The 27,348-nt window shown below is 32.7% G+C and overlaps 2 protein-coding genes and 1 long non-coding RNA gene across 4 annotated transcripts; 2 read left to right on the forward strand and 1 right to left on the reverse strand.

The window, feature by feature from the left end:
- Positions 1 to 381: 381 nt before the first annotated feature.
- LOC143195992 (uncharacterized) lies at positions 382 to 9,345 on the forward strand. 2 transcript variants are annotated; one of them, XR_013005639.1, is made up of 3 exons: positions 382 to 488; positions 5,619 to 8,989; positions 9,037 to 9,345. XR_013005639.1 is itself a non-coding variant. In XM_076403554.1 (2 exons), the coding sequence occupies exon 2, from the start codon at positions 5,634 to 5,636 to the stop codon at positions 8,523 to 8,525; it is 2,892 nt and encodes a 963-aa protein (XP_076259669.1). In that variant the 5' UTR covers positions 5,356 to 5,409; positions 5,619 to 5,633; the 3' UTR covers positions 8,526 to 8,674. The 2 variants fall into 2 exon arrangements, 1 of the variants encoding a protein (XP_076259669.1); XM_076403554.1 differs by lacking the exons at positions 382 to 488; positions 9,037 to 9,345 and adding an exon at positions 5,356 to 5,409 and having other exon boundaries at positions 5,619 to 8,674.
- Positions 9,346 to 11,514: 2,169 nt separating this feature from the next.
- On the reverse strand, positions 11,515 to 27,094 carry LOC143196007 (testicular acid phosphatase homolog). Its single transcript, XM_076403581.1, has 7 exons — positions 26,935 to 27,094; positions 26,776 to 26,880; positions 23,023 to 23,256; positions 20,641 to 20,832; positions 14,634 to 14,754; positions 14,365 to 14,573; positions 11,515 to 11,704 (listed from the first exon to the last, which is right to left on the reverse strand). Exons 1-7 carry the CDS (start codon positions 27,028 to 27,030, stop codon positions 11,567 to 11,569), a joined length of 1,095 nt encoding a protein of 364 aa, XP_076259696.1. The 5' UTR covers positions 27,031 to 27,094; the 3' UTR covers positions 11,515 to 11,566.
- LOC143195730 (uncharacterized) lies at positions 15,810 to 16,627 on the forward strand. Its single transcript, XR_013005587.1, has 4 exons — positions 15,810 to 15,822; positions 15,873 to 15,893; positions 16,165 to 16,201; positions 16,262 to 16,627. It is a non-coding gene; the product is annotated as an uncharacterized LOC143195730 (long non-coding RNA).
- Positions 27,095 to 27,348: the final 254 nt, after the last annotated feature.

Genomic DNA, 27,348 nt, shown 5'->3' on the forward strand with positions numbered 1-27,348 from the left:
TTTCAGTAATATAGGGCCACAGCACATAAAGCTGGTTCACCAATTCAATTAATTAATGACGTTTTGTCACGAAGACTAGTGGCAATTTAGCATGGCCAGCCAGATCTCCGGACTCGTCACGAAATTGAAGAAAGTCAACCTTAGATGTTGCAGGATGTCTTTAAAAATACCTTAAAAAGAGCTTAGTTACATAGCGAATCGCGGTCACCAATTTTTATGAAAACCAAACTCACTTATCTTTTTTTTTGAGCAAGTTATACGCAATCAAAATGGTAGAGGCGATAAATAACACCTTATATTTGAAATAAGATGAAACGCATCTACATAAGCACTCGAGATAAAATGATGTGTTCTAACAGATTATACAGAATTTCCGAACAAACCGAATATTGAACAACCTGATCAGTCTTATATCGTTAGTTTATTAATCAGTTCGAATAAAATTCAGAGCGATAGATTTAAACACAAACCAAGCGTCTTATCTTATCGTAAGTTTATTAGTACTTATAAATAGTGAAAAAACGTATACCTAACATATTACTCTATACCTTTAATCTTATTTTTTTATTTGTAAGCAATAGGTATACGTTTAATTTTAAGAAATGTAGATTGAGTGACAGATTAACATATATAAAACATATTTCAAATTATTTGTTATAGAATTCTAGTTAAACTATTTGTTTTTATCCAAATTTGCTACGATTTTAACTTGAACTAGATAAAATAGTTTTATTCCCTTACTAACTTCTGACTAAGCTATCATTATCTATGAGCTGGACAACCACATCATGTTATGTGTTGTACGATACCATGTTTTGGAAATTTTCTGTAATATTTATACTGCTTTGCTACCACCTATAACACCACACTAGTTTCAAGGCTGTAAAGTAAAAACTAATATACTGACAGTGCTGAATATTTACCCTTCACATTTTCTGAATGTGTGGTTTACCCCTAAATCTAACGTCAAGGATCATGCCATGATATTTAGCTGTATTTCCAAAAGGTTTGTGCTTTATTCTTTTGTTAGTGAAAAAATTACTGAATATTGGTCAAGGAGAAACATTTCGATCTTTTAAACTTTATCGAAATCTTGACCATCTTACAAAAATATTGGATGCAAAAAAAAGAAACGTGCATATAAATTAGAGAAAGGATCTGAACAAACAGCAGGAGAAAAACTTACAAAAGGGAAAAAGCATGTAATCATAGATACATAAGACAATAAATAATAAAGGAGACATTATAACTGAAGATGAAAAATAATGGGATGGAAGGAATTCTTTCAGGAATTAATTGCTTTGTCTGCAGAAAGCAATATATAAAAAAATATAACGATCAGTAGGAAAAGAAAGTAGGAGCACAGAGGAGATATACTTTGAATAATTAATTAGTATTCTAAGAAAACCGAAGAATGGTAAAATAGGAAATGTTTTTAAAAATGGGCGAAAAATTTACTATACAATTAGTGAAAATTTTAGTGACTATGGAAAAAGGAATCCCGCAGGAATCCGATATATAAAAAGGTTATAAAAGTTACTATAATAGGATATATGTGGTATAGATGCCAACCTTTTTGAAATAAGTGATTAATACACCGAAGCCAAATAGTTAATAATCCATAATTAATTTATTTACCTATAAATAAAATAAAAAAGTCCTATATACGGGAATTGATGCCTACTGCTTGAATAGTAGATACCGCAATGATATTTTGACTCGTTGGATAGTTGAACTGAGGAAAAATTATGAACATTCTGAGTTTATTAATTTTAATCGATATTTACTAAATGAGAAGGTAACAGAAATAGTTAAAATAATCATACACTTTTATGACATTCGACAGAGCTTTAATCCGTACTTAGTTAGTACCTACTGCTTTTATCTGTGTTCTAAAAATCTTGAAATTACATTACTCCTTACCTTGATCGTGGGAGGCAAAGGAACTTGATCTTTGTACTTATTTTGTTCTTGACAAACAGAAATAAAAATAGCTAAGAAAACGTAAGTGAACTCCGAAATGCAGTAAATAAATGTTGCAGTGTTCCAAATATATTTGGTGATAAGAAGTATATCCTTTCCAAGGAATGTCCATGTAATTTATGGATTTCACGTATGTGTTACATAACATATTTATAATTAAGTAATAACATCTTTATTATATTTTTCCTCAATTATAAAATTATAATAAATTATAGCCATAGTTTACACTAAAGATATACATTTTATATAAGTTCGTTGATGGTTTGATTCGCTTCAATCTCCTGACATCTTGCGCGCCGTCTAGTAGTTGTATTGCTTCCACGTTAGTATGATTTAGTAATCTTCTTTCGTGTTTCAAGTCGAAATCTTGGATAACTTGGCAAATCCATTTGATTTCCAGGTCATCGTGTAGTTCTTCGTTGGTTACGTAGCGATAGGCATTGGTAATAAATCGAAGAACTTTGTTTTGACAGCGTTGTATGATTAGTTGATTTGAATTTTTTGGCAATTGGCTTTATAATTGTCTTATAAATCAACCTCTTTGACTTTAGATCAGGTTGAGAGTATCTTCTGACTAACAAGTATAGTTGTTTTATTTTGGTTCTAATGATTTTGCCTTTTGTCTACCGTGATGTTTCCAATTTAATCTACCGTCAAGATGGATTCCGAGGTATCTAGCTGATTCTGCTTGAGGAATCGGGCATCCAATAAGGGATATAATTAAGTTTTTATTATTTTGCCGCAATGTAAAATTAACGCGGAAAGGTTTGGAGTTAGTAAGTTGAATTTTTCAATCTTTCGTCCATTTGTAGATCTTGTTGACTGCCACTTGTTCTTTTTCTATTGCCCTAGTCAGAGATATATCGCTTGCCATAATAATTGTGTCGTCAGCAAAGATTCCAAGTAGTGTTTCTTTTGTTGTTGGAATGTCAGCAGATATAGGAGAGGTCCTAAGACGCTACTTTGTGGAAATCCAGCCGAAAAAGTTTTAAATGTCGAAAACGCCATTTCGTGCGAAACTAAATTTTCTTCCGAAAATATATGATTCCAGCAATTGACAACAGTTACGCGGGAACAATTTGCTCATCTTAGATTAATCACAAATGCCAAACCCGATCAAAAGCTTGTGAGACATCCAGGAATATTGCAGGGCAGTATTTCTTTTCCTCAAATGCTTTTTCAATAGCCGCGGTTGATCGATTGATGAATGGTGATTTCAAAAACCAAACTAGAAATTTGGTATTAATACAAAGCTTTTAATACGTTTAAATATTAGTTTCTCAAATAGCTTTGATATTGCAGGTAGTAGTGAAATAGGCCTGTAAGATTCGACTATAAGATTCCTTTATATCTTCTGTCATAAAATTGTTTAACCCGTCCTGAACGATTTTTGCCTTCGGCATCAAAATCACCACATTTAAAAAGGCGAAACTAGTATTTACATGTTGAAATCAACGGCACGTGGTTGCCATAATCTTCACCCAGTATTCGTTTCGCTAGCTTTTTCTTCAAAGTGAACTAAGTATAATTTTCCGCAAATACGATTTACTCGGTACAAATGTAAGCATTTTCAACGCACTAAAAATGTTCTTTTTCAGATTTCAATGAAATGATATATACTTAAAAGTGAAGCCTGTTAATGACCCTTCAATATAAAGTGGAATACAACTCTATCCGATACAAATTAATACCCATTAACACCATCTATGATAAAATAGTTTATAGGCCTGACAGTTTTTTATTACACAGTAAAATGTTCAGGAAAATAGTGTTTGTAAAACGGCATATCAGAAACAACCAAGAATGGTTCATATGAGGAAATTCCAACTTCAATAATATGTTAATTCGTTCCATTCCAATATTACTACCGTAACCATGTTGTATATTGTGTAACAGTAAACCAATCACCAATTAAGAAAGGCCTTTATACCATTCCTGAGTTATCTTGGCCAGAAATAAACATCATTAATCCATCCTTTACTTGTCGTACCACAGTGATTCCAACCGGTAAATTGCACACTACAAGCAGGAATAAGAAAAACCTTTTAAAATATTTATGGCATTTGAATGTCATATTTAAGAAAAACAAAAAATAAGTCACATTTTAAATTTGTAAAGGTTAATAATGAACTATATTTATATAACGAGTACCTTGATTGTCCGCTTGTTATTTATTATTTTTTCACTACAGTCTATTCAAAGTTTTTTTGTATGTACGTCATCAAGATCTTTAGTGTATTACCTACAGCAATCTGTGAATTCCTTTTAAAGTCAGACAATATTCTCTTCTCATTTTATTCTAGTTAAAAAGAGACACAATGCTGTCTGATAAATTCGAACGTGTAACCGAACTAGCCTGTCAAACAAGTCCGGTTGTCAAACGTATGCATAATTCTTCAAATCAATAGTGATAAGTGGTTATAAACCGGCAAACGTTATTTTAATGCTTTGCTTGTTTTGGTAAATTTTAAATCGCTGCTTATTACTACTCTGAAAGTTCCAAAGCCATAAAGAACAAATCGCGTCCCTAATAAGTTACTTTGAACAGGAACAAGACAATGGAGAACGAGTTAAGCATATTTACTGCTAAATATTAATTTGCTGCGATTTTTGCTGAATATGTTTTAACATAGTAAGTTGCAGCTTCACTGAATATTAGTATGGTCACTGAAATATCTCAAAAAATGAAAATAATGTTCCTGAATTCACCGAAAAAAAAGCAGTTCTCATCAGCTTGACGTCAACTCCATCACAGATTAAATATATAAAATATATAAAAACAGTAACTAGCTTATTCAATATTAACGAAGACTATATCAATATTAAGACACATTGAAGAAGAAATTGACGAATGAAGGAATTTTGAACAAATATTTTCCTTAATAACTTTCTGAATATGATATGATTCAATGCTGCCAATTCCTAAAACATTGTGATGAAAATGGAAACAACTAAAGGTGAACATAAAATTAATATTTGATAACAGATTTATCTGCACTGATATGTATGTCATTTTTCTGAATATACATGCATTTGGTCAAAATTTTAGAGAGAAATAATAGTAATTGTTTAGCAGATACGGCAAATTAGTTAAGGTGAATGCAGTGATTAAATCTAGTTTTATCAAGAAATATGTATACAGGTATTAAAAGAACAAACCAAGGAGATATATAGTGATATTAAAATGTCTTTACAAGGAAACACAGTACCGAAGGACACAAGAACAAGCGTAAAGTAAATATGTTCTATAATGAAAGTAAAACATATTACTATAAAATATATTATACAGTTGTTAATTAGGTGGATTAGGCCTCCAGGGGATGCAACTACAAACGCGTCTAGTACTATAGCTCATAGGTGGTATGGAAAAGAGTTCAATGTAAATATAATCAAACACAACCCTAACCTACAAACTATTATAACTGTGTAAGTAATTTTAGTTTTCCTTTCCTAAAATTTATTGCCAAACTGATACTCTAAAACTCTAAAACTAAAACTAGCGTTGATACGGCAACATTGCGACGTTTTGACGTCACACATTTAGATGACGTATGTACAAAATAACTTTGGATAGTCTTTAAATATGAATGTATAACTAGTAATGTATAACGCTAATATATTATATTTTGTTTAAGGTTTACCGCATCAAAATGGAATCAGCTGAAGATTTCGCCGTACGTCATTTAAAAATTCAAATTAGAGACAATGTTTTCAGTCTATATTCCATCCTTAAGTACTTTCAGAAGGTCGCACGTAACTGCTCAGTACACATATATAAGGAGGATCAGAATTACGACATGGTACTAAGAATTGAAAAAAATAATATTGTGTACGGTATATATGTAGAACATTCGCCTTTAAATGCAACAGATAACTATATTATCGACATTCGATTATTTTTGGATAAATATTTTAGACGGCTAGACGCTATTGCACCCGATTTCGATAAAATACTGATATACACAACGTATGTTTTGGACGCAAATGATTGGATAACTTATAGAGATCTCAGAAAAGATGAAATATATATTCATATGGAAGGAAACAGGGCTTGTCAAGTGTTAAATGAAACAATTATTCAGAAATTATTAATGTTGTGCAACAATGTGGCAAAGCAACGCCGCTACGAAGCATTTCTGAATGGAGTAAAATTCGTACTCTATGAGATAAATAATTACACCGAGGAAGCATCACTTTTTCTGGCGCCTAAAATATATCGTCCTCTATTGAATCCGAATAGACTAAAAATAAAAGTTCTGAAACAAATGGTAGAGAATGTTAACAGGTGTCCTGCCCCAGAACTATTTCATATGAGTGAAACCTTCAAATTATACCAAACCATCACGGGTTTATCACAATTCAATGTGGATTTCATCAATCAGTTGTATGTTAAGTTTGGTATTAATTCCGATAGAATATGGGGGCCAGTTTTTAATGATATTTATAAAATAGTTTTTGTAGACACAACTGCAACCCTTCTCAGTACAAAGAAAGTCATCGATTATGTATCTAATAAAGGATTGAAGTTCATGTTGTTATCTGCACAACAACTTAGACAAAATTATGTATTATCGAACACTTATCGTCTGTTTTCAGCTGGCAATATAGATGTTTTAATAATAGAATGTGACGAAGAGACTAAACAATCAGACAATCCCATACCTGTAGGTATAAAATTTCATGAGGAAAGTAAGATAATACAGATATCTAATAATAACCTTAAGAATTTGGCTCAAAGTCAACAAAAATATAACTGCACAGTACACATAAAACACATTTTCGATGATATAACACTTAAGGATTTCGATAAACCATCCCTGCTAAGTATTTTAAGTGCTAGAATACTGTTTCAAGGCCACGATATGGATTTAGAAAAAATTGCAAACACTATTACTATAGAAAAATGTATTAAAATTAAGGATTTAGAAGATCTAATCGTTGGTTGGGACTTTCAGGTTGGAAAAAATATATATTTTGACTTTAATGGGCCCGTTTACCTTCAAAGAACAATAAGACGAAAAATTATTCCTGATGATGTGGTTAAAATAAATTTGGCAAATTGCAGTCTGGTTATCATTTTCGGTGAAAATCTTGAAGAGCTAGATATAGATCAACAGCAATATTTGCATTTGAAGAGAGGTATTCTCTTAGTTTCGGACGAAGTAAGAGCACAGAGAAACTTCCATAAATATTGCAAACAAATAGATATATCAAATGTATATCTCCTGGAATTTAAAAATGGCTTCTTTTTTCTGGAAGACCTTAAAGCCGTTGACTCAACAATTATAAAATTCCTGGAGGATATCCCACATGCTGAACAAATGACTATGGATCATATACTCTCACGTAATAAAACGAACTTAATAGTTGGAAATTCCGGAATGGGAAAGTCGGTATTTCTCAACCATTTACAGATCCAAATAAAAAATAATAATCCTGGTTCCTGGGTAGCCTATGTTAATCTAGGTAATAACTCGATCTACTTGAATCATATATTCAGTACTATGGAAAAATTCAACTTCGACAGTGATATACAAAAGTCCGCTATTGAGCTTTTGATTCCAATAATAGTCGATGATAATCCAAATTTAAAAGGATGCCAGTTTGCGATATCGCTCTTTAAAATGGGATTTAAGTTTTGTAGCGACAAATGCAAATATCCAAATTATATATTTCTGTTTGATGCTTTCGATGAACTAATAGAGAATCACCAAAAGAAAGCAATCAATTTATTTCGTTTTCTCATGTCCAAAAACATCACCCTATGGATCGCATCCAGACCTCATCAGAAACGTCGACTGGAATATGACCTACAGACAGTGGCATTAAGTATAAATCCTTTAACAAAGAGCCAAGTGAACGAGTACGTCAGCATCTACCACAAAAAAAAAGATATTAAGATGCCTTATCAAAACTTTTACTTTCAAATCGAATCGCATCTTTTATCTCTAGACAATAGTAGCGCAGTGTTCGCGGATTATCCTTTACATTTAGAATTCCTCACCAAATATGACCTTTCAAAATATGGACTCTATCATCTGCTTCACGGATTTATCTACTATAAATTTAACCTCTTTTATCAACAAAAATTGCCGCTTAAAGGATTTAAAGTAACTAAACAAATAAAAACCATGTGGACGTTCCATAAAGATGTTGCCTTGTCTTTGTACGGCTTCGCTAACATTGAGAAAACCAAACCTCGAATAAAGCAAGACGAATTGTTAAGAGTTGGTCTAGTATCATTAGAAGATGATGAGCTAACCTTTATACATCCTTGTATAAAATCTTGTTTTCTGGCTTATTCCATAGTTAGGCATTATCTCAGCCTAAGTTCAGTAGTAAAAATTCTGAAAGACGAGAACCATCAAGACGTGAGATCAATTCTAAATTCAATGGATAATAAGAACCTACAAAAAATTAAATGTGAATATCTGACAGTTGCTAACGTAACGACTCTTATTAAAAATTTAACTTGCGAAGGGAATAAAAAATTGGCAAAGTTGATTGTTGAAAAATTCTTAAAGTATCAAGAGCGATCGTGACTTATAGTATAAATAACTCAAAAATTATAAATGTTTGTTCAGATTATTAGTTGAACTTGTTCCTCAGTAAAATTGAATAACTGTGAAGTTCTGGAAGCAGACAACGTTAAATATCTGGGAACGCATTTTGATCGACGCTTGATATGGAAAAAACATATAGTGACAAAACGCAAACAGCTTGGGTTATTAAGCCAAATGTATTGGCTGATAGATTTGGCATTAGATAACAAGGTTTTGCTTTATAACTCTTACTTAGGTCCATTTGGACCTATGACATTGAACTGTGGTGTACTACTAGCAAATCTAACATAGCTGTCCTCCAGAAGTCCCAGACTAAAGTGTTGTGAGTCATCGTTGATGTCCCATATTACGTGTCCAACAAACTGATTCAGTGCGATATCCCCATAGAACCCATAACGAGTGTGATTCGAAGTGTTAGTGCGAAGTACTCTGAAAGACTATTAGTGCCTCCCAATGCAATCGCTAAACAATTGAATGTGCACGATGAAAGTGAAGTGTGTAGGCTCAAACGTAAACTACCATACAAAGTTATTCACAGACACATAGCGCGAGATTTAATAATCTCTAGAATAAGTCAGAATAGTCTTTAGAATAAGTTATGATAGACTTTAGAATAAGTTAGAATAGTATCTAGAATTAAATTTAGATTATAAGTTGTACATCAGATCACTTACTGAAGCGATCTACTACATGGCAGGATAGTTATATTATATAACAAAAATTATACAATAATACTTATTGCCCACGGGTAGAGATTCATAAAAAAATATTATTAGTTCATTAAATGGAATTTCTTACATTTGCCCTGAGTTTTCAGTCAATAATGTTTCCGATACAACAACTTAATTCATTATGAGCTATCCACAACATGCTTTAACATTACCCAATTAAAAATGCACACACATAAGTAGCTCGCAGAAATTGCAAACATAATTACCTCTATCCCGGCGTCTTGGAAATACGCACATATTGCGGTTTTTCTCAAGAAGGGTCAAAATCATCTCCATCTGAGTGCAGGCCAGCTTAGTCAGCCTTCTTAGTGCCATTTCGAAGCTTGCCGAGAGAACAATACTCAACGCTCTCTACTCTTACTCTAGGGAAAATTCGTGTCACTAAGGAAAATAACATCATTCCTGACGAAAAATTCGGTTTTCGCGCTCACCGTTCATACGTTCATCCGGCCACCCGTCTGGCCGCACACATCTATTAAGCTCTTGACCAACGTAAAAAGCCTGGAGCAGTCCTCGAGGACCTAACCAAAGCTTTCGACAAGGTCGGGCACGACGGTTTGATCGCAAAATGCAAAATGCTTAGGCAAAAAGGCCTAAGAAATAACCGCTCTCATCAAGTCGTATCTGAGAATACTTCAGGAAAATGGGATTCCTTCGGGGATGAATTTGATTGGTGAAATATCTGTTTATAAACAACCAGAGCAAAAACGTAATGTAGAAATTTTAGAACCACCATCGCCATATTTGATAGATTAATTTCATCATCGAGCTTTGCACACTCGTAGGAGAAATTACAAAGTGAACAAAATCCGTTAGGCTTTGAACACTTAAATAAGAGTGCTTAATTAATATTTGTGAACGAGTTAACTAAAAATTAATGTGACCATTTTGACGAAGCTAAATTAATGAAGATATTCAATTTGTTTTAATTTGTACTCAGTATAATTTAACCATCTATAATTAATATAATAAATCATAACTTATCTGTGTTGTTGTCGTTTGTTAATTACTTTATTGTCCTCAAACTTTTAACGGAGGTTTTATATTCATCTGTATATTTTTTTTATATATGTTCACCGATTTCTCCCTAAACTGTGAGCCGATTTTCAAAATTTCGTGTGCACTTCAAGGTGGTCCCATTAGAACCAAGTGAGCATCTGATGGTGAAATCTGGGAAAATCGAGGGAAATTTTCAAATTTCAAAGGCACGTATAATGTTTTCACTTTTTTTATCTAAAGTAATCTGATATATGGGTATAATATTCTTGCTGAGCTGATGTGACGGAAGAAACCACTCATCAACAGTTAGGATATATAGAGGATATTACTATAAATATTATGGGGATGTGCAGACAACTAATTCATTACTTTGAAGTTATTTAGGTAACTGATGGTAACTTAGGTAGCTGATGATTTTTGAGGAGTTTTTAATAAGTGTTTGCTTACTAAAGTTGTTCAATGTAAAAGCCATTCAGTTTGCTTTTTAACAGTATCATATGGGAAGCCATAGAAATTTTGCAGAAAACTGCCTCTATGGTGTAGTGGTTAAAGCGTTCATCTTATTCGCGGAGGTTACGGATTCGATTCCCGGCGGAGGCAACAAGTTTTTGTTGTTGTTTAGTTAACACATTTGTCAAATCACCTAGAAAGCATTTCTTATTTTCAATCATTGTTTCTTTATTCTTATTTTTCGCCATACGGGCTGCACCTTTACTTGGCCTACCAATTCTAATATTTTATAAAATAACTACGTAATTTATAGATTATCTAATATCTAACATTAAAAAGAGGAAAATAATATATTTACAATTTAAAAATAATACAAAAATAATAATATAATTTTGTGTCATATACACAATATTCAATTACTCAATCAATATAATACGAAATCTAGTTTGTTGCTGTTTGTTGCTTCAAGTTAGTTTCACGTTTATTTTTTAATATGTTCAACTTTTTGATAAAAATATTTTATATCTATTATTTTGATATTTCTTTGGAATAATAAAACCTAAGTACAGGAAACCAATAAAGCAGTTTACGAGCGAATTTGTGAAACTAAATACCCTGATCTTAAGTTGCAGAACGAGTAGCGGACCAGCTTCATCTGATCTTAATCCGATTCGAACATTTTTGAATGTCTAATATAAGTCAGTCCTAGTGATATACAAAGAGAGGGAGAGAAAAAGGGAAAGGGCCTTTTGCCTCTTCTGGTAAAGGTATGAAAAATTAATTCTAAATAAATCATATATCTTTATTCAGCTATAAAATAATTATATTACAAAGCGCACATTATTCCAGTTTACAGTAATCATCGTCAGGCAAAATATTGCTCACAAGTTTCGTTAAATCCTGAATTGGACAAAATTCATCACATCCGGGTATCTTTTTAAGAACTGGCTCATCATAGATATAATTCTGATAATAAAACTACAAAAAAGACAAAATATTATCAACTTAATCGCATCTTACCATCTACAGGAAAACGATTGTTCATTAGTATTAAAGATACTAGTAATTCTTAAATGCATGTATGTATTCTGATCATGTTTTCAATTTAAAAAGGCATTTACTGAAAAAAATTGGTATATTTTACATTATGTTTCAACATTTTCTACACAGTTGTCTCATTTTTCTAACAACAAGGCGATACCGTGTCGTATATTGGATTTTTAGCATTTAATCATCCATCCAATTTGGTACTTCTTCAGCATTTTTACACCGTGTGCCAGCCAAGTCATGCTATATCGACCTGAGCAAGAGCTAATTAGAAACCGCTATGTCTCGTGACCACAGTAGATGTTGTCGAGCGTTGTCATGCAAAAAGATAACTTCAACGGACATCGTCTGATAATGTCTGCTTTCTTTGATATAACAGCTTCGTTCAGTTTTAACAGCTCGTAATAAACAATATCTTGCTGATCCCACCATATTAGCACTTAATTTAACACAGTTATTTAGCAGTAATTTTACGAATCAATCCAAAATGTATACATAATCAGATGAATACCAAAGCATTAATATCACATCAATATGTGGATGGCTCTCCTGGCCTGAGACATGGCATTTTACACTTGGCGTTGTCGTAATATATACTGTTTTCATCGCCAGTTACTATACGTCACAGAAATCTCTACTTATTTTGATGAAAATAAATGAAACCGTAATATTGAAACGGTTCTTAATGGAATTTTCCATCAAGTGATATAGTAGCCATTTTACTTCATGTCTGGAAATAGTTGATTTATCAACATCTAAGCTATCTAAAAGTTGTTTGAGCTGAATTCTCGTCAAATATGTTTTACAATTCCTTTCAAATAAAACAACAAAATTAATGGACATCAGAAGTGCTAAAATAGCTTAAGGTGCTTAAAAAAGCGTTCCATGATGAACGTCTATACACTGAACATTCATAATATTAAATTAAAAAGTGTTTTATACATATGGATGTCAAAACCATCGATTTCAACTGTTTGATTAGGTTGCTTAATAGTTGTTTATAATAACACTTCACATTTAAAGTCCACTAATCACCAGGCATGGATAATAAAAACACAAGCAAGTATCTAATAAAAATTATAGACGAATCAGTTGTACGATAGACAGTGTTCTTGATATGCTTTAAATTAGTATTATCGAAACATGATTTGTCAATTCAAACATGACGTTAGCTGTGATGCAGAGTAATTTATAGACAAATTAGGTTATTGAACTTTTAATGTAGGTCATAACATAGTATATAACATTGGACATTGAATCTCATACACATCAATCTCAAAATAGCAATTCATATCGGCTTAAAAACTGCTATGTTGATAAAATGTTCGTACACTTGCTACGGTCCAAGGCATTAAGCGCTTGCATGTACATATTTTGATCAGCGATATCCACTGGCAGAATAAAATACCCATAAAATATGAAATATCAATATAAATAAGTAAATCAAAGAAACAGTTTTTCAACTAAACAACCTAATCAAAGAAACAGCTTTTCATTTAGCATTAAAAATTATTTAATGATAGAATACACAAAATTACGTTTTCGGCATTCCTCGTTCTATATTTTATGTTCGATATTTTTGCTCGACATATCGATATTTTTCAAAATAAATTAAATATATTTTTTAATAAACCTTTATGGTGCATTTTGGCACTTTTTTTATTATTACTAATATTTCAATATTTTTATTTTTTTTAAACATATCTATATATTTTTAAAAATATATTGATAATTTTTTACGATATATTGAAATATCGATATTTTTTTCTTTGGTCAACCCCAGGTCACAGTGCCATCATTTAAAATAAATATATTTTTTTAGACTAATATTTCACTATTTTTATTTTTTCTTAAACATATCTATATATTTTTTCTAAAATATCGATATTTTTATACTTGTTGCAAAAAATATATTGATTTTTTTTCTACGATTTATTGAAATATCTATATTTTTTTCGTTGGCCAACCCCTAGGTCACAGAGCCATCGGAATATTGAACATTCCTAAGCTTTGCTCCAGAGCTACCTATTAAGTTTTCTCCAATTATTAATGATATGAATATATCCATATTTTCTATATTTATTTATTTCTATATTTTATAATCGATATTTTTATATAATTGTTTTATAGTAAACCAGAAAATATCACTATTTAGAAAATAAATATATTTCTTTAGACTAATATTTTACTATTTTTATTTTTTATTAAACAAATCTATAGATTTTATATATCAACAACCCTAGGTCATAGTGCCATCGGAATATTGAACATTCCTAAACTTTACTCCAGAGATACCTATTAAGTTTTCTCCAATTATCAATGACCATAATTAATGTTAAAGCCACCACGGTCATGATAAACGAACTTTTTTTAATTGCTTATTTGAATAAACTATTATGTTTTTGGGTAGTAAAAAATTAATATTAATATGAAGATAAACATATTCTATGACATTACAAATAATATTTATAATAATAAATATATATTTGGAAATATTAAAACATAAATTGTCACAACCATATACCAACCATGTTACGTAGTGCGAAAATATAGAGTTTTATAGACACATACCACTATCATTGCATTCCTACCTTATAACCAAAAATGCCATTTATTTTCCATACTTCCACCAATACATAGCTACCGAAATTTGGAACATCTTCATCTTCGAAGATATCCAACGAGGCCAGGAGGGTTCCAATGGTTTTATCATGAGCCGAATACATGTATAACTTAACAGGGCTAGTAAGATTTCCAACTTTGGTCGTAGTATCAACTATAATCTTCTTTATTAAATAACCTGAATATAAAATATGTGATACAAAACAAAGGTCCTAATAATATGTCTCAGATGCCTTACCAGAAACCAATCTACGCAATTTACTGGTGTTCGTCATTAGATAATAATTAGCGATATTGATTCTCTTCATATCCTCCAGGTATTCAGTGAAAAAATCGTCGATTGGATATCCGTAAGCTTTCTAATAATATAATTAAAATAATTATTAGAAATAAAATACATTTCTGGTAATTTAAGAGCTAATGAAGGTTTGAAGAAATAAGATGGTGCCTTAAATTCCACCATCTTCTCTTCACCAGAAGTGTAGAACACCACTCTTCTATAGAATCAAATGTCCGGAGAACTATTTTCGCAGAAATTATTTTTGAGACTTATAAGTAACATCTATATTTCAATACTGAACGAAAGGTAAAGACCGTATTATAAATAATTAATTATTTTTTAGATTATTTAATAGATTCCAGACAGATATTCCTAATATGAATTAAATTTCAACGTTGTTCTTTGTTTCAACTTCTACAAATTGTCAACCAGCTCAAATGCATGCATTAAAGATAAAGCTTGGGATGTAAATTATGATTATTCGATCATTCCTGTCTACAGTACCTACAGTCTATTCTAAGTATTTTTAGTAATACGTCATGGATATTTGTGACGTCGAAACATTGCGATGTTGCCGCATCAACTCTGAGTTTTAGTTCAGTTTGGCTTTGACATACAAAAAGATTCGAATCTAAATAAAATAATTGAACAAAAATGTTATCAAAGATAATTTATTTTAACATTATAGTGTATTTAAAAACTACAGTTAATTATATCGCCACAATAATTTATAAGTAAGAGTTAAAAGCTCTTATTGCTTTCAAGAATTTTGCATAAGTCTGACAGTTGGTCGCTGTCCGGATATCAGATACGCTAAATTATTCAAAATATTAGTTATAATTACTACAGGTTATAAACTGGCAAACATTATTTTAGCCTTTAAAGGAACGAGATAATGGAGGCCCCCTTTTGCCGGTAAATTCCGTTAGTGGTAATTATAGATGATATTAAATAATATAACTCTCGCAATTTTATTGAAAATGTTTTTAGCGGGTTGCTACCTCGCTAAATATTAGTGTGGGTACTGTGAATAAAATCGCTTACAAAATGAAGAATACTACGTTAAATTCACCCAATCTACATACAACCAGGGTGACGAATCTTAACCATCTTGATAATGGCCAAATATACGAAATGTATAAGAACAGTAAGTATACAAACTATTTTATCGATATAAATTTAATAAAATTATTTTAGAGAAAATTGTTTGTCTGGAAAGTACACACAAAATACTTAGGCATGCAGCTTTTTAAGGGATTTAAGACATCATTTCATAGAGTCTTACAGGGCATAGGGTGTTAATGGTGTAAAGATAACCCTTGGAGAGGTTTAATGGGACTTCCAGACATTACCTTAAAAAGAATTCAATTTTCAAAGGCATAAAATCAGACCAAGGAAGATAAACTATTTGAATGTTTGTATCTTGATGTTTGAAATTTGAGTATTTCAAAATGGCTCATTGTGGTACTCTTGGCAAGACAGTAACAAGTAAAAAGTGTAAAGACAACAAAAATTGATGGAAAAAGGTAAAAATTACATTAGCATTGGATTAGGTTTTGTAGGTCATTACATTTATTAATAATTAGTTGCAGATATATTGCTGGTCGAGAAGGATATTCCATCAAAAACTGCTTGGATGTGTGGAAAGAAGCATTGTCAACCATAACACTTTCGTTTTGGAGGAACTCGTTAAGACATACTGAGGAAGTAGTTGAGAAATGGTGGAATTATGAGCTTGTTTTAGACAGATTAGAAATTAACAGTTTAGTGATTGAATTGGACAGTGAGTCGAAAAGTGAAAGTGAGTTATGAGAGTGGAAACAACTAAAGGAATGCACATAACTAATTAAATATAACTGTAGAAAATGGTATTGTAAATTAAAGATAAGCATCAAGTTAGAACGCATGAGGAGAGAATGAATACTAACTATTTTGTATATATGTTAATTGTATTAGACAGAATTCAGTGATTAATTTTAAGGAAACAAGAACTAAACGTACAAAGGTAAATATGCTCAATTTAGTTCTAAGTCCTACGATAATATATGTATTAGATGTACTATAATCTTAAAATAAATTATATTTGATAACATTTTTGTTCAATTATTTAGATTATAATTTTCTTGTATGTCAAAGCCAAACTGAACTAAAACTCAGAGTTGATGTGACAACATTGTAATATTTCGACGTCACAAATATCCATGGCGCATTACTAAAAAAAAATTGAATATACTATTTGGTAAGATCATAGACTTACTTTACATACATAGTACTATTACACTACTATAAAAGAAAAAATGGCCCCGATTGGCCAATACGTAAACTGATTGCCAAAGTTATAAACTATAACTTAAATCACCTATTAAAATACCATGTTAGCTAAAAAACAAGATCAGCTAGACTGTGAAACAGAGAGACTTCGCAGCCACATGCCCCATGAGATTACAGCCAGTATTATTTCAAGGGCAAAAGGTAATAATTATCCGAAAGCAATTAAAACTTTTATTACCGAAAAAATTAAAAGCAAGAGAACATAGAATAAACTAGATTACGATGATATCAAATCAAACTAAACTATGCCATATAACAACTCAAACGAGAGAACCAACGAGTTAAAAATAACTATATTCCCAACGAGCTAAGTGAACTATCATTTAACTTTGGAAATAAACCAATGTTACAGAACACATCAGGTAAAAACGTTGACGGTACATGGGCAAAAATATACAAAATGTTAGAATATACCAAACATGTCTAAATGACTTTCCAGCTGAATGAGAGAAAGTGCTCTTTACTGAGACAATATTATCGTAAAAGGTGGATTTATTAGTTATTCTGCAAAAGAAACTATCAATGAAAATTACGATTGCTTGTAAAATTTATACAATTAATTAATACTCTAATATTGGATTAAAATATGTAGTCAAAAAATGGAAAATGGTATGGAAAAAGTGGATATTTTAGTATTTCCTGAACCTATTATTCCATTCTACTTAATATCAACATGATCCCAGCATATTAATGAAGCTTCAGAGAAAAATACTCAACCATGGACCAAATCAAGTAAACTTTGGTTATAATTAAAAGGTCAGATATAGTAAGAAGAGTTTGTTTTACCATTACTGTAGCTGTGGCGCAAGCTATCAATAAGGCGTGGCAGAGGGTAATTATGGTCATAAACTTAATTTGAAATTAAGCAATAAATTAACCAGACAGTCTGCAGAATTACTAAAATGTTATTTTTCGGATAGTACCTTCACGATTGTGCGTAAGGGTGCCTATTCGGATTTGAAAAAAATAACAGTGCCGCTAACCAAGGCTATGACTGGTTCTTTATCTGATATTTACCGTATGCCTGTAATAATATATATCTGATACTTTCATAATGGCATAATAGCCGTAGGTAAAGTTAATAAGGAAGCAGCAATAAAATTGCAAACTAAATTATTCGGCCAAACAATGGAAAATAACTAATTGTCTTTATTTTTTTTTATTCAAATGCTATACAGAATTTGTTAAAGTATACGATTAAATTTTCTAATTTATATTTTTTAGAGGACATTTACAATCAAGTCCTAGGTTTCCATATAAAATCCGTTAAGTGGTTTTAAAAACAATATAAAACAAGAAAAAGGCACCGAATAAACATAACGCCTTAATAATGATTCATTTCATATTATTTACATAAAATACAGAGAATATTATGTCAAATAGAAGATTGAAGTTTAAGTCAGGTACAATCCTTTAATTACCAATAAATCTGTTATAAGTTTTCATATATTTTTGTCCCAGCTGATAGATAACAGATAGACAAAATAATATGAACAGCTTACACATACATAACATATATTTATTAATACGGTATTGGCCGCCGTTTGTTTTAAAAATAGTTGTAATTAATTTGCGGAATACATACAATAGAGTATCTAAATAGTTTCCAGAGGAATGTTGATCAATTCTTTTACCAAAACATCCACCAATTGCAATCAGTGATCAATAATGTTGAAAATGGAAATTAACTTCTGATTTTACTCCCTATAACGGTTCAATTATGTTGAATAATCGCGACTGTGTTGGCCAGAGAAGATGTTCCTCCAACCAAAATTGAACCTCTTTGGCTATATTTATGGCATACAGTTATAAGTAAGAACTTCATCACTGAAGATGTTGAGATATTCATTAGCAGAATTCTGGTCAGTGATGTGAATTAGAGGACCACTTGAATACGATATTGCTTCCCAAATCTTAAAGGAAGATTGCTGCCGTCATTGTTTTTAAAAGAGTACAATTAAGGAAGAACTATTATAACAATTTGTATATTTAGATGAGACATGAATATATCAGAATGGTACATTAGATCACTCATTGGAAGATGATAATAAATATGGCGTAAAGACACCAAAAGTTGGTGGAAAAAGGTAAACTTTAGAATAACTATCGAATAGGTTTTGTTAATCATAATATTTATTAATAATTCAATGCAGACATATAGTTCTTGATGTTAGAAACAGGAATGGTTTTATTCCCGATGCAGAATTTGTGTTTCCTTATAAGTCCAAGGGCGACTAGCATGGAGGAATGAACCATAACTTGTTTTTGCAGTGATTTTAAAATCGGCTCTAAAGAACTTGGAGGGACCATCAGTTATTGTTATGAACAATGCACCATATCATAGTACACTGATGGAGAAGATACCAAAGTTTTGAAAAAACGATGTTAAAGAATGAACTATTTCAAATTTTTACTCGGTAAATATAAATGATATATTTAATTGCATTTTATGTAATTTACTTTTTTATAAATAAACCTGAGAAAAGATACATGGTAGATCAGATTTATGGTAGATCATATTGATGAACGTTATGGCCACAGAGTATTATGTCTTCCTATCACTACATATTTAATCCAGTTGAGTTGATATGGAGTATTGCAAAGAATTATAACAAAAGGCATTCAGGTCGAGGAGGATATTCGAACTAGAACTGCCTGGATTTATGGTAAGAGGCATTGTCGAAGTAACACATTCGATTTGAATGAGCTGGATCAGACACATTGAGGAATAAATTGACAAATGGTAGAATCGTGAGCTAGTTTTGGATGGAAATAAACAGCTTAGTTGTTCACTTGATTAGTGTATCTGAAAGTGACAGTGTTTGAATAAAACTTTATGAATGTTGGTTTATGATTCAATGCTGACAATTAGTAAGACAGGGTGATAGAAGAGGACACAACTAAAGGTCAGTATATAATTAATATAATTTAACTGTATGAAATTGTATTATAGAGTGTGAAAGCTTAATGAACATGTGTGTTATTGTTTAGAATACACATGAACGTTTGGTTATAAAGTATGAGGATAGAAAAAATAATAACTGTTTTGCAGATATGGCAAATGCATTAAGGAGAATGTAGTGATTAAATGTAGTTTTATAAAAAAAGATGTACACAGGTAGTAATAAAACAAACTAAGGAGAAATATAGTAATATCAAAATGACTTTATAAAGAAACATTGCATCGAAGCAAACAAGAACTAAGCGTAAAAATTAAATATGCTCTCCAATAAAAGTAAAATACATTACTCAGATATACAATTGTTAATAGGTGGATAAAAGTATAAGTAGACTTCAGGCGGTACCAGTATATAAAATAAACGCGCCTAGAAGTCTACTTATACTAGTGTGAAAATAAGTTCAATGTAAATATAATAAAATAACTCAGTCCTATAAATTATTGTAGCTGTATAATTAATTGTAGCTTTAAGTTCTTCGATAATATATGCATTAAATGTACTATAATGTTAAAATAAAATATATTTCATAACATTTTTGTTTCATTATTCTATTTAGATTAGAATTTTGTTATAAGTCAAAATTAAAATGTACTAAAACTTGGCAACATTGCGACGTTTTGACAGATCACGTTGGTTCACTGATGTTTTGAATTGACTATTTAATCATATCCTACCTGGATCACAAGTTCTGCATAGAGGTTAGCGACCTTTTTCGGTTTGGTGATTACCAGTTCTAAACCAGTGCGATTACTCAAATATTCGAACATTTCTTGATATGGTTTTAAAGCTGCTTGAATTTCATCAGATTTTACCACCTTCTTATATGCTTTATTATAGTTGGTGCATACCTTACGACCATCCAGCACCTACAATAGAAGATTAGTATATTTTAAAAACGTTTTTATTTATATCAAATTAGTTTGAGGAAAAAATAATCTTGTTTTTTCTTAATACTTGGCTTCAAAGTAGCATATCTCTAACAGGTCAAATGAAAAGTCGCCGGCCTGATACATAGATGCCGCTACTAGAATTAAATCCATATGTTATTTAGTTAGCCCTAACCCCCAAAAGATGCGTGTATTAATTTGACAGCTGTCGGATTATTAGTTTGTAAATTATAGCATTTTGAATAAAGCAACTTTTCTTATTGTGGAAAAAATTGATAAAAAGGAATTTAGCATGCTGTTAAAATATTGCTTTTTGAAGGTCAAAAATACAGTTGAAGAAAAAACTTGGCTTGATTCCGAGTTTCCGGACACTGCCCCAGAAAAATCAACCATCAAGGATTGGTATGCTAAATTTAGACGTGGTGAAATGAGCACCGAAAACGGTGAACGCAGTAGACTCCCAAAAGAGGTTGTTACAGACGAACACATTTAAAAAATCCAGCAAATAATTTTGAATGACCGTAAATTGAAATTAAATGAAATAGCAAACACTTTAAAAATATCAACTGAACGTGTACATCATATCATTCACGAATATTTGGGTATAAGGAAGCTCTGTGCAAAGTGAGTGTCGCGCGAGGTTACTTTTAACCAAAAACAAGTTGATGATTCAGAGCAATGTTTGAAGTTGATCAAGCGTAATAAACCTGAGTTTTTGCGTCAATATATGACAATGGGTAAAACGTGGCTCCATCATTTCACTCCGAAGTTCACAGTCGGCTGGCAAGGTTATGGAGTCTATATTTTGGGATACGCATGGAATAATTTTCATTGATTACCTTGAAAAACGAAGGAGCACCAACAGCGACTATTACATAGCGTTATTGGACCACTTGAAGGACGAAATCGCTTAAAACCGGCCGCATTTTAAGAAAATGAAAATGCTGCTTCACCAAGACACAAAACCGTGTCACAAGTCAGTGAAATTGATAGCAAAAATTCATGAATTGGGCTCTGGAATGCTTCTTCACCCACCGTCTTCTCCAGATCTGGCCAGCGACTATTAACTGTTCTTAGTGCCAATCATTTTGGCAACTGTTCTTCAAACTCCCTCAAAAAAATCCCACTTATAGTGCTCCATGACAAGAAGAGGTTCCTGGAGCTCATTAGAAACTCCAGGGCACAATCAGTTGGTATTATCACCCGAAACAAAAAGGAGGGCATTCTCTTATTCATTGCCACAGACGACGATTAGCGAAAACTCACTAACCTGCTCAATGAAAAGAATTATCCTTACTTACTATCCTTCAGTCATCCGGAGGAGAGAGCATTCCGCGTAATCATAAGAAACATCCCGGAATCACTCTCCATTGACGAGGTACATGAACTTCTCTTCGATCAAGGCTTCCATCCCAAATTTGTGCAAAGATGGGAATTAAAATCCCGGATAGAACTATCAATTTTTCAGGTAGTTGTCCCTCGCGAAGAACGACAAATCATCTATGTGGCCAAACTCGGCGTCATCACAGTGAAGGCCGAGATCCAGAGTGGACACGGCCAGCCAGTACAGTGCTTCAACTTTTGGGCATTCCAGCTCACCGATTGAAGCAAGCAAGAAACAATAAAAATAGAGGCAAGCGACGACTGGCCTTTAGTGACGAAGAAGCGAAATATTGACGCTGATAAAAGTTTTTCCCACTTCAAAAAGAGAGACAAATGGATAAGATGCATCAAATGTTTTCAATGGACGTATCAAGATTACGTACAAAATCCAGGATATAAATTTATCTTCACAACTTGTCTGAACAATGGACAAAGGTCTAATCAGATTATTATATAATTGTGTGCTTTGTTATTAAAAATGTCTTGTTAACAAATTGTTGAACATTTTTAAGAATAAAGGAGTAATGCACCTAATATTTGAAGTCTTATATATTATTTTTCAAAAATGCTTTTAAAGGGACGACTTGGCGACTGTACTTATGAAGGTTGACTTTGACGTAAACAAGTACTGCCATTTTTATTACAGAATCTATTACCTATATTATCATAAAAATAATCTACACAACAAATATTCTTTAGATGTTCCTACTAACTATTAAATATAGTTTGAATGTTTTGTTGTTCACATAGATTCAGCAATATACTAGTAAAATAATAAAAAATTACCTTATCGTAAGCAACGAGATCGTAGGTGATCGGTTGCCATAGAAGGTTCTGGTTCCAGAGTAAATCTTCGGTAGGAGGGAATAATCCTGCGAATACTGCAAGTATAGACATCTTAGTTCGGGTTACGTTAGTAGATCTTGCGTCAATTAAATTTACGCTATACTCAGGGCCCAAAAAAGAATCATATCTTTCTCTTAAGGCCTGTCCTAATTTATATTCTGTCAGTTTTCCTTCCTATATTAATGACATACATTAGATAACAGTCATAACATTAGGTAACAGTAATATTTGTAGCATTAGGTGCACAAATAAGTATTTTACGTTCAGCAAAAGATAGGACAACGTTATATTGGACATCTGTCAACAAAATAACCTTCAATTATTGCTGATAGTGTATGAGTTTGTATCAATATCTTTTATTATACAGTGTTCACAAAACATATATAGAATGGGGACGTAAATGGTCGCACACTTAACCATGTTTTTTTTAAATATATTTTTGAAGTCTCTTTTTACCAATTAGGGGACAATCTGGACTGGACCTACACTTTAACGTGGGCTCCGAATACGATCCTCGACATTACGCCTACCGACTGGCGAGTGATCAACTTAGAAATCAACCCAGAAGACATCCCGGTCTTACACTAGCCCAGTTACTGGCGTGACTGGGATCATTTTCCTTATCGGATTTTACACTCGTGCCTAGGACAATCACAAACATACATTCACGACCATGGCCCAGCTGGATTCGAACCCGCGACTATCGCAACAGTAGCTGAACCGTCCTATCGCCTTTTCCACTGCGCCAACCAAGCCGACAACCATGTTTTGTGCGTTCGAATCATTAGAGGGCCGGAAGTAAAAAGATGACAGATTCCTTTTCTCTCTTTTGTTGTAAGATTTTTTTACTCTTCATGATTCTGCAAGACAATATTTTTTAATTTATAGTTTTTTTCTTTATATTAGTATTAATATTTAAGGCAATAACAAGGTACAATTAAAATATAAGATATTAATTGTCAGATTAGACATTGTTCTTTGCTGTATTTTAAAAGTATTTTGCACAAATTTTAACTAATTGTTATATAAAGTATGTTAATAAAATTCTATTTTTTTATTAATATATTTTTTCAACCTATGTTTTAATTTCCCCCTATAACAAATATACCCGCTTGGCGCACCCTCTGATGGTTTAGACAAACAAACCGTGGCTACAATTTTACAAATGAGATATCAATATTTCGAATCATCGAGACTTAATTTGACATCACATACAAAAAACAAAATCTAAAAAAGTTTGAAATCACGGAATTAGAACATTGAACCGAGTTAAATCATCATGGAAAATCACTGTGAATTGAAATTGTTTTTTTTTCTTTTACCAGATTGACCAGCTAGAACCAAATGGTCTTCGGCTGATGTCGCTTCAAGTTCAGGGTATGATTGTTTTGCGGGCGACGCAGACCCTGGGTTAGGACTGGGACTGTCGTAGTTCGTTTACTACCGGAGTTTGTGGACGCGTTTTTGCAAAAGCATTTTATCAAGGTGTTGTCGTTCCTATGGTTCCTATGGAGAACCTCACAATGAGCATGTTTATGAAATTTTTCACAAACGGGATGCCTGATTCGAGGTGTGTATTGACGTTCCTCATAAACCATGGAGCTTTGAGTAACGCGCGGACTTTTTTGGATTGAAGCACTTGTAGTAGTTCAAGTTGTCTCTCCGAGACATACCTGTACCATACCTGTGCTCCGTTGAGGCAAACTGGACGGACTAACATTTTATACAGCGTCGCTTTCTGTGGGATTTGAAGTTTGCTTTTTATGCAGAATAGTGGAAATAGTAGGCTATACACGCCATTTCTTTTGCAAATAGCGTACTGAATTTGGGCTGATCGTTGGAATCTGTGGTCGAACTGGAGACCGAGGTATGAAACTTTCTGGAGACTATAGGGACTATATCGATTTGAAGACGATAGGCGCGGTAATCGTTCAAGCGGTGGAACAGAATAGCCTGAGTTTTGCTCGAGTTTATCTGTAGCCGCCATAATTTGTACCACGCTATCGCTTGCTTCATCTGTACTTGGAGTCTGTTACGGACAGCGTCGGGACAGTAACCGGTTGTGAAGAAAGTGGTATCATCTGCATAAAATGCTGTGTAGGAAAGTTTGTAGAGCGGGAAATCAGCCATATAAAGGTTTAATATGGCTGGAGCTAGTGAAACACCTTGTGGGACTCCTGCGGAAATCTATTTATGAGAGGAGACTGTTTCACCGATCCTCACTTGAAAGGACCTACCGTCCAAGTATGAATCTATCAGAGATATTACGTCAATCGGAGTTTTGGAGACATCTGGCGAGAAGATGGCTCCAGTTTTTCGACCTTTTATCTGTGCCTGGTGGATTGTTGCTGCGACGCGGGTGTCTTTATGGAGGTATGAGTGTTTGGCGCGGAAACCGAATCGCTTTTTCGACAAGTTTGGAGAGTGAACTAATCAGGTTGATGGGCCTGTAGTCAGATGGATTGGACTTGGCCTCCTTTTTTGGAATGACAGCGACAAGCGCATATTTCCAGTTATTTGGATAAATGCTTTTACCTCAAGATGGAGTTGATGATGTTAGCAAGAGCAAGTTCTGATAGTTGCTTGCTAGTGAGGTTTTCTAGATGTTTTGCTGTTATAACATCTAGGCCTGTAGCTTTTTTTGAAAACAGGCGTATTATGGAGAGTTGAAGGTCTCTGGGAGAGATTATACCCTTCAGAAGATAAACTGACCAGAAGGCTTTCCTCTTTAGAGAGGGAATAGTGTCATTTACGATGGACAATATCTGTTCAGGTGGGCCAAGAGATGGATTGCATTTCATTTAGTTCTCGAATGAGTTAGCGAAAAGCTTGGCTTTTTACCGATTTGTAAAGGCGATATCCGTAGAGGAATCGACCTTCAGAAGGGGGATTGCATTCGAACTTTTCCCCATTACGCTTTTGGCGGCGCGCCAGAGGTCATGTGGGGTAGTAGGGTTGCCTAGATTTTGAAGAACTTATTCTCATTTCTTCTCGTTCCAGGCTCTAATCCTGTCCCTGACCTTGATCCAGAGCTCTTCCCGCTAATCGGTTCTTGTACCTCATTAGTTATGTTATTTCTCTAGGGAGGTTAAGTTGAAAATGTTCAGGGCTGCTTATTTTAGTAGCTCTGTCTTCGGCTGACTGAATACCTGGTGTGAGTTTCGGTACTGCTTTTTCTAGATCGTCTGAAGGATTTATACTTGGGATACGTCATGTCCGCTGAAGCTCGAGTTGAAACAAACTTCAATCAATAGTTTTCTTGGGTTTAGGGGCAATGGAACTCAGGGGAAATTCACTGATGGTGAGGAGGATTGGTCTGTGGTCGGAATCGAGGTCTTGAAGTACTTGCAGGTCAGAAACTTGACTCGAATTTTGATAAATGAAAAAGTTAATTATTGTTGGTCGATTGAAGGAATAGTGAGTTGATTTGCTTGAAGCAATTAGTCCAAGTTCCATCCCATCTATTATCCCGGCAATACCCGCAGCAGCAGTGTTTGGTCTGATTGTGCTACAAAGTGTATGGAGATGAATTGAAATGTTTACGTTCGAGTTAAACAGTGAATACAAATTGTCATTGTAAATGTAAAAATTTAAGTAAGTAAATTTACAACATTAAAACATTTTGTCGCATCTTATTTGTACACCATATAAAAGGTAAAATATTTATTTATTCTACCGATAATTCTTACTCACGTTATTTAATTGACCATACCCGTACGGAGCATAATAACTTTCGGCCCCATAAGGATTTCCGCTGTATAGACTGTCCGAAATAGCTCGATTACCATGTCTAAATATCTAAGGACTTATTATTAGCAAATTGTTATAAAAAGAAAACAGAAAATGACTTACCGTATGTACAAGTATCAATTCATCCTCGCTATCTGAACTTGCCAGACAATGCTGCAAGCTTACTATTAAAATAATACATAAACTAAATATCACCATATTTCCGTATAAATTTAAATTTTGATCACCTCTCTCCTATTTATACCATTTTATGCATTTGCTATCATTTTTTTTCGCTTCAAGAGCTACTATTCAATCAGAATTTCGTTGTAATAATAGATCTTAGATTAAATTAAATCTCATAATCCAGATTAAAACATAATTAATGAACTACAATAATAACTTATTTTTCTTTTGATTATTTCGTCGTCACTAAATCATGATTGATGATATTATCCCGGATCTAAATTTTTTAAGAGGTCGATAAATATGTATTGTGTATCGGTGTTAACAGTAAAATTATTCATCAAATCTGAC

The sequence above is a fragment of the Rhynchophorus ferrugineus genome, unplaced genomic scaffold (assembly GCF_030347505.1).
Source record: "Rhynchophorus ferrugineus isolate W39M unplaced genomic scaffold, kcgeb_rfMv2 rfM4, whole genome shotgun sequence".
NCBI classification, from domain to species: Eukaryota; Metazoa; Arthropoda; class Insecta; order Coleoptera; family Curculionidae; genus Rhynchophorus; species Rhynchophorus ferrugineus.

What these genes read in the sequence shown, in the direction of transcription:
- LOC143195992 (XM_076403554.1), top strand. Translation starts at nt 5,634, where the DNA reads ATGGAATCAGCTGAAGATTTCGCCGTACGTCATTTAAAAATTCAAATT.
- LOC143196007 (XM_076403581.1), bottom strand. Translation starts at nt 27,030, where the DNA reads ATGGTGATATTTAGTTTATGTATTATTTTAATAGTAAGCTTGCAGCAT. An exon ending in ATCTCGTTGCTTACGATAAG is followed by an intron (nt 20,833 to 23,022) that starts GTAATTTTTTAT and finishes CTTCTATTGTAG; the next exon opens with GTGCTGGATGGTCGTAAGGT. An exon ending in ATTGCGTAGATTGGTTTCTG is followed by an intron (nt 14,574 to 14,633) that starts GTAAGGCATCTG and finishes TTTTATATTCAG; the next exon opens with GTTATTTAATAAAGAAGATT.